The sequence below is a fragment of the Oncorhynchus gorbuscha genome, linkage group LG12 (genome assembly GCF_021184085.1).
Source record: "Oncorhynchus gorbuscha isolate QuinsamMale2020 ecotype Even-year linkage group LG12, OgorEven_v1.0, whole genome shotgun sequence".
Taxonomy (NCBI): Eukaryota; Metazoa; Chordata; class Actinopteri; order Salmoniformes; family Salmonidae; genus Oncorhynchus; species Oncorhynchus gorbuscha.
This window is the reverse complement of record NC_060184.1, coordinates 45311204-45322760: the sequence shown is the minus strand read 5'-3', so window position 1 is coordinate 45322760 and position 11557 is coordinate 45311204. Positions and strand designations below refer to the sequence as shown.

Here is an 11557-nt window from a genome sequence, read left to right as displayed (position 1 = left end):
GAGCCCAAGATTCTGGACCTTTATGGACCAAGGGTTTGCTTGCTCTGTCAATGTATGTACTGTTGCTATACTCCACTCTGGTATAAAGTTAGACTTTTCTCTTATTGTACTGTACTTTATATTGTTATTCACTCTTCAGTTTAATTGGCAATAGACAGACATTCTGATGGAAAGAACATTGTGGGTTCCCTTTTATTCTTAAAATCTTATGTACAAGTGTAACTTTTATTTATGTACAGTTTATATGGAAAGCTTATATACGTCATAATACATCAAACATTTCCCAATTGCACTAGTCTTTCACAGATGTATAATCATAGTCAGTTTCTTTCCAAATGTCTTCGCAGAGAAGCTCATTTCTGTTGGTAAAGGCCGTTATTTACCTATAAATATTTAAGTGCTTTTTGCATTCTGGAGAAGGAAAATGACATAGAAAAAGATTCTCAGCAGCTGCAGAAAAGGGCAACCTTCAAATAGATAGTGAGCAGAGCAAAGTATGGATCAAGATCATCATGGTGAGGGTAAGACAAACAGACAACGAACGCACACATATAGCCACTTCAAAAAGGGCAGTCTTAATTCACCATAATTCTGTGAGTTCCTTCTTACAATTATTTTTTCAACCTTTTCCATACGACACCAAAACAACATATATTTATTAAATGTTTTCGATGCATGACTGGATGCCTCCTGTAAACAGGTGAGTGGAGATTAAAGTGTATCTTTTTTCAGTCAGTGATCACATGTCCAGGCCAGATAGAGTACCCTCCTTCAGGACTGGGGGGTGTGAGGATGTGTGTGACCAGGCAGGGTAGTGAGACCAGGCATGATGGAGGAAAGGAAGAAGAGAATGGAGTGCGAGACAGGTCCAAATTTTCATAGATCTTCAGTCTGTTTGTCTTTAAATCCACAAAAATTAAGAGTAAAAAATATCTTCATATAAAAGTAAACTATGTGTTGTCTCATTGGAAGACACAAAGGAGCACAAAAACAGAAATCGAAGGTTGACGACAAGTTTTATAATTTGCTTTAAGACGGTTTTACGAAGACTGAGTGCTGTTTGGAGGGGGCAGGGGAAGGACCGTGACATTTTGAAGGTGTGGCGACGACGGACATTTTGGGGACAGTCTGATGGCCCCTCTCCATCCTCCCTCTTTCGTGGAGCTGAGCAGTCTGAGCTGCAGCCTTGGAGCAGCAGATCAGTCTGGAGGGCTGAGCACTTCTCGCTCAGTCTACCTGTCAGTAAGTCTTTCAGCCTGAGTCTCCAATGTCATTGTCCACAGGGGGAGGAATGCTGGACAGCACTGTGGAGCCGGTTCCTGCTGTAAGGTAGCCAGCGATTCCTGGACCTGAAGGAGACAGCCAAACAAAAAGAGACAGGGGATGAGAGACTGAGGAATGCTCAAGGCTGACCACTGAAATTGAATGCACAAGATGAGTGGTAAGGACTGAGGTCAACACTAGATTATCTGTTGAAGATGTTACATTGTGTGGTTATTATGTTATGTTACAAGGCTGGCGGTGTGAGAGGTGGTAGTGGAGATGGCATACGAGTATATGAACTATTGCTACTTAAACCATCAGCAAGCATATTGCCACTGTTGACTTTATTAGGGCCACTGTTGACTTTATTAGGGCCACTGTTGACTTTATTAGGGCCACTGTTGACTTTATTAGGGCCACTGTTGACTTTATTAGGGCCACTGTTGACTTTATTAGGGCCACTGTTGACTTTATTAGGGCCACTGTTGACTTTATTAGGGCCACTGTTGACTTTATTAGGGCCACTGTTGACTTTATTAGGGCCACTGTTGACTTTATTAGGGCCACTGTTGACTTTATTAGGGCCACTGTTGACTTTATTAGGGCCACTGTTGACTTTATTAGGGCCACTGTTGACTTTATTAGGGCCACTGTTGACTTTATTAGGGCCACTGTTGACTTTATTAGAGCTTCCCCATCACTGGTTCAAAGGATTCCCTCATTGACTTGTGCTACAGTGATCCAGCCATTGTGTTTTTCCAATCCATATCCGAAGAAGAGTTTGGGAAAGTGGAAATGGAAAAACTGAGCAGTGGCACAAGCTGGAGGGCCACAGGGAAAGGAGTAGAGGTGGAGGGAGGGTGGGTGGGGGAGCAAGGACAAAGTCTACCTGCAGTAAGAGCAAAGAGAGGAGTGCTGGGAGAACCATGCATAGGAAACTACAGCCCGGTCCGCAGGGGGCTGCTGGCCGCCATGAGAGAGGGAGTGGACACACCTGAGTAAGAAGGAAACGTGGAAGAAGACAAAGGGAAAGAACAGGAGGAAGAGAGGAGAACAGAGAGGAAAAGTAGGGAGGAGGGTATAAGGCTGAGAGGCACTAAGTGAGGAGTCAGCAGCCACAAAGTGCTCAATGGAAGCATAGTAGAACGAAGGGATTCAGATTGGGCTTGTACAATGCCCCCTCTTTGTAGTGCTTAATATACTGTGTGTGTCTCTGGATTACATCCCCACCTGTGATGTACCCTGCAGTCTGGGACTCGGAGATGAACAGGTCATGCTTCTGGTCTTTGAAGGCACTCCACACAGTGGACCGATTCAGGATTTCATTCACCTGCAACACAGGACATCTCAGACTGATAGAAGTGTACAGTAGCAGTGAGGATAGGATAAGATCAACTTTAATGTCCCGAGGGGAAATGACACACAGTAAGTACTGCAATATATTGTTGTTATACGGATTGATATATTGATTGACATAGTCGTGGTGCCGAACCTGTTCTCCATAGTGCAGACTGCGTGTCATGGACTTGAGAGCCTTGACGATCTGAGCCTTGGTGGCCGAGGGGTTGTCTAAGGTCTCCAGTCCAATTCCTTCCAGTAGCCGCAGGAGGTACGGCACCAACTCCACTCGGAGGGCCTGTGTGTGCATGTAGGACCCCATAAAAACACTCAAATTACATGGAATAACAAGTAAAAAAGGGTCGAACGCAAGCACACCCTGTGTTTTCCCCTAAGGAATAAACAGGGGGAAAAATGTTGAGAAAATGTAACTGTGTTAACCTCAAATGGTACCTTAATCCCTATATAGTGCACTACTTCTGATCAGAGAACTATGGACCCTGGCCAAAAGTAGTGCACTGCATAAAGAATAGTGTGTCATTTGGGACTCAACAAATGACAGATGAGCTACCTGAGACACGAGGTCTGTCTGCTCTCTCTGGAACATGCGGTTCAGCGCCTCACAGGCCAGTCCTGCCATGTCCGCCCTCATCCTCATCCCACTCATCAGCGGACCGATGGTCTCCAGAGACGCCATAGAGCGCACACATTGCTGCGCGCGCACATACACGTGTACACAAACAGACACACAAAAACACAGCATTAGACTTGCTATACACTTCTAAGTTTGACAAGATTTAGTGTACATGGGAAGATTGTTGACCTCATTACAATCAAATCAAGACTATTGTAGACTCTATATGTAGTTAAAGTTCACTTGGTCGTAGTTATACAGCTACATTAATACATCAGCCAATCATAGCTTGCTAAACTAGCTTATGGTCGATCTGGTCACCCTGTCTGTCATATAGAATATCATCTCATGTTGTGGAAAGCCACCATAGACTGATCTCACCTCATTATCTGAGAGCACGTGGATGAGGCGGATAGAGCTCTTGGGCACGGCATTGTTCTTGTGGGTCAGTGCTGCTAAGATGCGGTGCAGGTGTCCCAGGGGAGGGACCTGATCACACAGCTGTGTCTGGGTGCTGAACAAACACACTGCCGCTGTGGTAACTGTCTCCAGGGCCTCACCCTGTTGGAAATGAGCAGTGATGGTTAGAAATTGAGATGTTCGCGTACAAGCATAGAAGTGAATATTCTGTACAGGGTCATTTATGAAATGACAATAGGTATTTTCTTGCTCAGTTACAGGAAATGTGTATGTGTGAGAATTGTGCTTTAATTCACTCACTCAGTGAGATAATTTCATGGTGGCAAAGATATGAATGTGTGGGTGTGCTCACATTGGGATTGTTAGTCTCAAATAGCTCAGTAATGGTCTCCAGGAGGGACACTAGAAACTCTCGGGGTTTGCGAAGCACCCAGCCCGGCTGAGCGATGAAGATACGCAGGAAGACTCCACCCACCGCCAGCTCACCCTGCCCGTCCCCGTACGCCACCGTGAACTCCTCTGGCAGCTGCAAACACAGTTAACATTGTATAATATTAACACACCGTGTAATTAATGTGATTACTGTTGTTTACGCTGATTCCTTTGGGCATTTATCAGGTCACCTTATTCACTGTTTACTACACAGCGAAAAGTATTAGTAGCAAATAAGATATCCATCACATTTACATGAATATGGCTCCATTTATTGAATTGAATGAACTTACTCTCCAGCTAACATCAGGATTATCCTTTTGCTGCTTAAAGTGCCTGCAGAGTAAAAGGGAGAAAAACATGAGATAAAAGATACAAATCACATGGTCAATAAGAGAGAAGCCCAGAAAGAAAGTTTGCGTACTCGAGCATCACCTCCCGGACGGTGGTGGAGACGGTCTCCCGAGAGCTGTCGTTCCAGATGAGCTCGGGGTTCTCATGTGTCCCCTCAAAGATGTGCACCGCCGCCTCCGCGTTGTCCCGCATAGCGTCCATGAACACGCCGGGCAGGAAACGCATCAGAGTCAGACGCACCTGAGGGGGAGAGAGGGATAAGGATAAGGATGAGGGAGAAAGAAAACAGGGCCCTAGCCAAAAAGTAGTGCAATATATGGTGAATAAGGTGCCATTTGGGATGCAGAGCTAAAGTATACTCTACAGAGTGATCGCTCTCTTCCTATGGCAAGCCACGCAAGGATACTGACTGACCTTTGGCCCAACCAGCTTGTCTGAGGTCATCTTGGAGAAGAGCTCGGCCGTCTGGGAGCGCACCTGGGGGTGGGTGGAGTTACAGAAGAGGTCCAGTAGGTAGATCAATGCACCTGGAGGAAGACGGGGGAGGGCAGAGTTTGACATGAAAAATGGCTAAAAAAGTGAAGCTCTTTCCTGGGATGATAAAAATAAATATGTCTATGGTTCAAAACGAACTCTGGGACAGTTCTGGGATAGTTCTGGGATGACACATCCAAAATTCATACACATAAAAAAATATGTAAAAAAGCAATGAGGCTGATGAAACAGATCAGACCAGTTAGCTTAAAATGTTGATCAAGTTTTATTTCTTCATATTATTATAAGCGCAACAATGTGCACATGGCTGTAGGCTACACGCAAACGGTCCAAAATGCAATCAGAGGGAAAACACCATTCTCAAAAGCGCACCGCACACATAAGCAGTTTCAGCTGACAGATGAAAATATATGTTTGAAATTAAGAAAGTGGGGAGATCTAAACATGAAGCATTGGTTAGGCCTACTAATATGACTAGGATTTATGCATTTGTCTGTTGGACAATAAAATAACGAGAACATGAGAAAAATGCTGGTTTTAAGGGCATATTAAGTGTTTGTAAATAATTCCCTCCACATTTCTATGGTTCTATTTTGGCTAGGCTACTTTGAAACAAGGTAAGACATGCTTCATAATATGACATAACATTTCCAGGTTTTAAACAGTATGTTTATGGTTAAATAGTTTCAAAATGCTGACTGCCTTTTGCTCAGATTCAATGTGGGTTATGTACTGTACGGTGCGCAACACCGTACATAACCGTTCTGTTGTGACCATTTTATCTGAACAAACCTTGCCTCGAATATGTCGATAGAATCAAGCCTTTAAGATTAAAGTTGAACTATCCTTCATTATATTTGTAAAACATGACTAGCGTATAGCCTATATTTATGTAATTAAAGGTCTCAAAGTTTGGCTACATTTTCAGGCGTCTCCCTCCTGTCATTCTGACAACTTAAATCTATATTCTACTTGTCCAACATTTTTTTTTTAAATATTTTTTTTAAAACTTGTCTTTGACAAGAGGAAAATCGTTATTGTCAATCCCTGGAGAGTTACCCATGACAACAGATGATGATACAAGTAACTGCAAAATAGCAGAAACATTTGAGTAAATGAGGGATAAAGTATAAAGCAGGGGCTTCCACACAGGTGGGGTTCCTGAGTTAATTAAGCAATTAACATCTGGTCATGTATAAAAATGGCCATTATTTTGGCTACGATGGCTGACTTTGAAAGAGGAGTCTCAAAAGGAGCATCGGAGGTTTAAAGTGTGTGTGCGTCTCTCAGTCATCAGATCTTAACCCAATTGAACACTTATGGAAGATTCTGGGGGAGAGCCGGAGAGAGCGTTTTCCACCACCATCATGGAGGAATAGTGTTGCATTCCTCCAATAGATTTCCAGAGACTTGTGCTGCTTTTAGACTTACACCAGTGTTACACTAGTATATACACCCTTATGTTATAGTAGGGAAATTGTTTAAAAAACTAGGGCTGGCAGTGATGACTTTTAAAGTGCAGAATCAACAACCTCTGCATAACCAAAACAGTTGCTTTATGAGAAGGTGTTACAGTTCACAGTTAGCCATTGTTATGTAAATGAGAGCTGAAAAGTACCAGTGGCCTGGCTTTGGCCACAGGTAAGAGCTTGGCCCAGTGAGAGACAGGTGCCAGCCCGCATAGATATAAACAGAAAAGTTTGACCCTTTTGGTAAAAAAATGTAAATAAAAAAGGGGTAAATCCTGTATGGAAATGTGCCATGGTTGATTCCAAGGCGCATTAAAGCTGTTCTGGTGGCTTGTGGTGGACCAACGCCCTACTAAGACACTTTATGCTGGTGTTTCCTTTATTTTGGCAGTTACTATAATACTGTATATTCAATAACAATCTGCATAATACTGACCCTTAGCCATAGCTTCTTTGACTATCTTTGTGTTGGAGGTCAAGGCGTACAAGGTTTCCAGTACAAGCTGCCGGCCTGAAAGAAATACATAAAATCAGACAGGTTTTGAATAGTGTAGAAACGAGTAGTAGATGAAGTAGGTGTTATGTGGTCTTACTGGAAGGCAAGGAGTGCAGCAGCACCAGTAGGTTGGACAGCACCAGGGACTCAGCGATGTTGGCCACACATTCCTGGTTGGAGGTGACCGTGTTCACAACCTTGGGGAGAAAAACAAAGAGTGAATATATGTGAGTGAGTGAGTGAGTGAGTATTTGAGTTTAGAGTGTCACTGTACCTCCAAAGCTATTTGCTGCACCTTCCCAGCCCCGTGAACACGTAACAAGGAGAAGAGCAGCTTGAAATTGCCGATGCACTCGGTCTCCGCACCTGGGGTCAACACAGGTCACAGAGCACACGTTCAGGTAATGAAAAAAGCTAAGCATTTTTTTAAAGAATGAGCGGTGGTTGTATATTATACAGTACCTGGGTTATTCTTAATGACGTTGCGCAAGGCCTCCAGGGCCATCTCAGCCCAGTGGAGCCTCTCTGCGTGCTGCTGGGACTCCACTTTGTTGCTCTGGGACATGGCCAGCAGGGTGGTGAGGTACTGGGCCTGGGAGCCCACATAGTCCAGCAGGCTGGCCGCAAATGCCTTGGGGTACTGGACCATAATCAACAGGGAGACATTTTACAGACTAATAACAAGGCCTATAACATCTGATCTTATGTTTAAACTAAATATTTGGATGGTTATAACCATAGAAATACATCAAATTACTAGTGTTCTATTTAATTACATGGTTGTAGCTAAATTACATACAGTACCAGTCAAAAGTTTGGACAGACCTACTCATTCCAGAGATTCTTTATTTTTACTATTTTCTACATTGTAGAATAATAGTGAAGACATCAAAACTATGAAATAACACATACTGTATGGAATCATGTAGTAACCAAAAAAGTGTGAAACAAATGAAAGCTTTGCACACTCTTGGCATTCTCTCAGCCAGCTTCATGAGTTATTCGCCTGAAATGCATTTCAATTAACAGGTGTGCCTCGCTAAAAGTTAACTTGTGGAATTTATTTCCTTCTTAATGCATTTGAGCCAATCAGTTGTGTTGTGACAAGGTTGGGGTGGTATACAGAAGATAGCCCTATTTGGTAAAAGACCAAGTCCATATTATGGCAAGAACAGCTCAAATAAGCAAAGAGAAACAACAGTCCATCATTACTTTAAGACAAAGGTCAGTGAATACGGAAAATGTCAAGAACTTTGAAAGTTTCTTCAAGTGCAATTGCAAAAACCATCAATTGCTATGATGAAACTGGCTTTCATGAGGATCGCCACAGGAAAGGAAGACCCAAAATTACTTCTGCTGCATAGGATAAGTTTATTAGAGTTACCGGCCTCAGAAATTGTAGCCCAAATAAATGCTTCTGAGTTCAAGTAACAGACACATCTCAACATCAACTGTTCAGAGGAGACTGTGTGAATCAGGCCTTCATGCGCAAATTGCTGCAAAGAAACCACTACTAAAGAACACCAATAAGAAGAGACTTGCTTGGGCCAAGAAACACGAGCAATGGACATTAGACCAGTGGAAATCTGTTCTTTGGTTTGTTGAGTCCAAATTTGAGATTTTTGGTTGCAACCGCTGTGTCTTTGTGACACAGAGTAGGTGAACGGATGAGCTCCGCATGAGCAATTCCCACAGTGAAGCATGGAGGAGGTGGCATGATGTGGGGGTGCTTTTCTGATTACACTACACGGTCTGTGATTTATTTAGGCACACTTAACCAGCATGGCTACCACAGCATTCTGCAGCGATACGCCATCCTATCTGGTTTGCGTTTAGTGGGACTATCATTTGTTTTTCAACAGGACAATGACCCCGGCTGTGTAAGGGGTATTTGACCAAGAAGGAGAGTGCTGCATCAGATGACTTGGCCTCCACAATCACCCAACGTCAACCAAACTGAGATGGTTTGGGATAAGATGGACCGCAGAGTGAAGGAAAAGCAGCCAACAAGTGATCAGCATTTGTGGGAACTCCTTCAAGACAGTTGGAAAAGCATTCCAGGTGAATCTGGTTGAGATAATGTCAAGAGTGTGCAAAGCTGTCAAATGGTGGCTACTGTGGAAGGACCACCAGAGGTGGCTACTGTTTGCTCCCACAGACAGTAGCCCAACCCGGCATGTGAGTGAAGGTGATCAGAGGCAATTAAGGCCAGCTGACAGTACTAATGAGCTATTCTCTTTCCCCTACAAGAGCAAGGAGGGGACTGGCAGAGGGGGGAGAAAAAAAAAGTGTTTGCTTCTACAAAGGACGTACCTTTCGGGAAGGGAGAAGGGGACACACCACCTCTAGGGAATGGTCACCATGGATCCGGGCAACCACCCGAATGGGGCTTTCCATGGACAGATCATGAAGGCGGTGACACACCCGTGATTTATGTTATAGTTTAAAGATACTCACCTTCTGTTCCCTGTTGTTGTGAAAATGTGTTTTCCTTGGGATATCATCCTTGATTGTGTTGGAGTGTTTGAGAAGGAAAAATATCTCAATAGAGAACTTTGTTCAATTAAGAAAACTTGCTCTTGACAAGTTCATTCTACCTTTCCGCTTTAGAGCAATCTCCAAGTACTTGGTCCGCTCACACTACTTTGAAGAATCTCAAATATAAAATACATTTTGATTTGTTAACACTTTTTTGGTTACTACCTGATTCCATACATGTTACTTCATATTTTTGATGTCTTCTTTAACATTATTATACAATGTAGAAACTAAAAAGTAAAAATAAAGAAAAAAACATGGTGTCTAAACTTTTGACTGGTACTGTACGTATTACCAGATAATTACCTGCAGGTTTTCAGATATTACTGTGAGCTGCGTGAAGCAAATGGATTACCGTGACTGTGTGCTACTTAATGGCATGACAATGTTGTTAGTACCAATTTGATTGAATAATGGTTGACAGTGACGAGTATGGGGCTTGGTTTGACACTAAACTGAGTGTTGGGGCTCACCTCTAGAGGATAGGCAGGCTGCTCGTTGTAGACGCGGACAAAGACCTCGCCCAGGATAAGCTCTTTACCATGGTCACTGAACACAAACTCTGAGCCAAAGCTCTTATCGTTATCCCCCTAAGACAGAGACACATTTCTATATACAGGCCAAATAATACACTTTTACAGTGATCATAACACAGCTGTCCATTGCAGCATCCCAAAAGGACCCGGGTCAAAAGTAGGGCACTATACAGGGAAAAAGGTGCCATTTGGGACGTAGCCACATTCTAGAGTCAGTCCAAGTGCTCTGCTCACCCTCCTGATGTTGGCCTCCTGCTGGGCCTCTAGGAACTCCAGAAGCTCGGCCCGGGTCCCGTTGTTCCAGATCAGGTAAGGGTTCTCTGAGTTGCTGTTCAGCAGCTTCAATACCTAGTATGACACACAGGGGAAAAGACAAGGGACAGCTGCATGAGTGAGTGTGTGAGCGAGCATGAAGTGTGGCATATCAGAGTATATCCTCAAGAGTGTTGTAACTAGTGGGTCTATGAGTATGTGTAATTGTGTCTAATCTACATATTCCCTTTCACCTTTTCCAATATCACTCACCTCTGCCGGTGCCCCCGACCCTAACCTCCTCGATATATAGGGTGTGAGCATGGCCGCCAGGCTCTTACGAATTGTAGGGTTCTCCGGGGGTTGCCCCTCCACCCTGTTAGTCTCCACTACACCTCCATCTCCAGGGGGTGGGTGTGTCGGGGCGTAGCCCCCCAGACGACTGAGGGCCACCAGGCTGAGCTTGGCCAGGCTGTTGGCCACCTCCTGCTGGTTGGTGTCCTGGCTGGTGGCCACGCCGCTCTCCTCCAGCGTGTAGTCATAGTTGAACAGATGCACCAGGAGGTGCCAGAGCACGCCGGCATGGTACAGGTGCGTCTGCAGGAAGTAGTCCACGGCGAAGGAGCTGACGCACTGCACGGACAGTGCCGCTGTCCGCTGGAGACCCTGAGAGAGAGAGAGAGAGAGAGAGAGAGAGAGAGAGAGAGAGAGAGAGAGAGAGAGAGAGAGAGAGAGAGAGAGAGAGAGAGAGAGAGAGAATAAGAGCTGATTGCAATCAATTGAAGCTATGTGCTCACATTTAAAATGCCACTTTTTGCAAGTATAAGTTGGTGTACTTTCTGCATTGGATGACAGAGTGGTATCTCATTAGTACATACAGAGCCAGAGATATAAGGTGTTGTTACATGATTAAGTAGAGGTCTCACCTTCCCATAGTAGAGTATGTGACACAGATCCCTGATGATGTTGGGCAGCTCGATGATCTTCTCCCGGCACTCCTCAAACTGAGCCGCTACACTGTAGCACTTACACACCTGGCCACACACCTAGGAACAGACAAAATAACACAGCCCATTAACGACACTGAACAGTAAACACTCATTTCCAGCCTGACATGTTTGGGTTAGAATACAGTGAAATTATTGTGACAGGGATATTTGTGTATCTGGTGTGTTGTTAAATATATATATATATTTTTAAATGTGATTTTACACTTTATTCAGACAGTAAGGAAATTAGAAGGGGAGACAGGCAAGTGGGATAGAGAATAGAAAGGGTAAACACAAGGCTTGAATCCTTGTCTCCGGTGGGGGAATTGTATAAAAGACGT

The 11557-nt window shown here is 44.0% G+C and overlaps 1 protein-coding gene across 1 annotated transcript in view; it reads right to left on the bottom strand.

Moving 5' to 3' along the window:
* Positions 1-161: 161 nt before the first annotated feature.
* LOC123991051 (dnaJ homolog subfamily C member 13-like) overlaps positions 162-11557 on the bottom strand; it is a 60150-nt gene continuing 48754 nt past the window's right edge. The window contains exons 39-55 of the mRNA XM_046292194.1: positions 11154-11273; positions 10501-10893; positions 10210-10323; positions 9913-10029; positions 7364-7541; positions 7176-7267; positions 6999-7098; positions 6842-6916; positions 4856-4968; positions 4512-4681; positions 4381-4423; positions 4008-4181; positions 3617-3796; positions 3173-3313; positions 2756-2899; positions 2494-2593; positions 162-1349 (exon numbers count right to left, since the gene is read on the bottom strand). Of these exons, the coding sequence (XP_046148150.1) occupies positions 1252-1349; positions 2494-2593; positions 2756-2899; positions 3173-3313; positions 3617-3796; positions 4008-4181; positions 4381-4423; positions 4512-4681; positions 4856-4968; positions 6842-6916; positions 6999-7098; positions 7176-7267; positions 7364-7541; positions 9913-10029; positions 10210-10323; positions 10501-10893; positions 11154-11273 (2352 nt within the window). The 3' untranslated portion in view covers positions 162-1251. The remainder of the gene's footprint in view (positions 1350-2493; positions 2594-2755; positions 2900-3172; positions 3314-3616; positions 3797-4007; positions 4182-4380; positions 4424-4511; positions 4682-4855; positions 4969-6841; positions 6917-6998; positions 7099-7175; positions 7268-7363; positions 7542-9912; positions 10030-10209; positions 10324-10500; positions 10894-11153; positions 11274-11557) is intronic.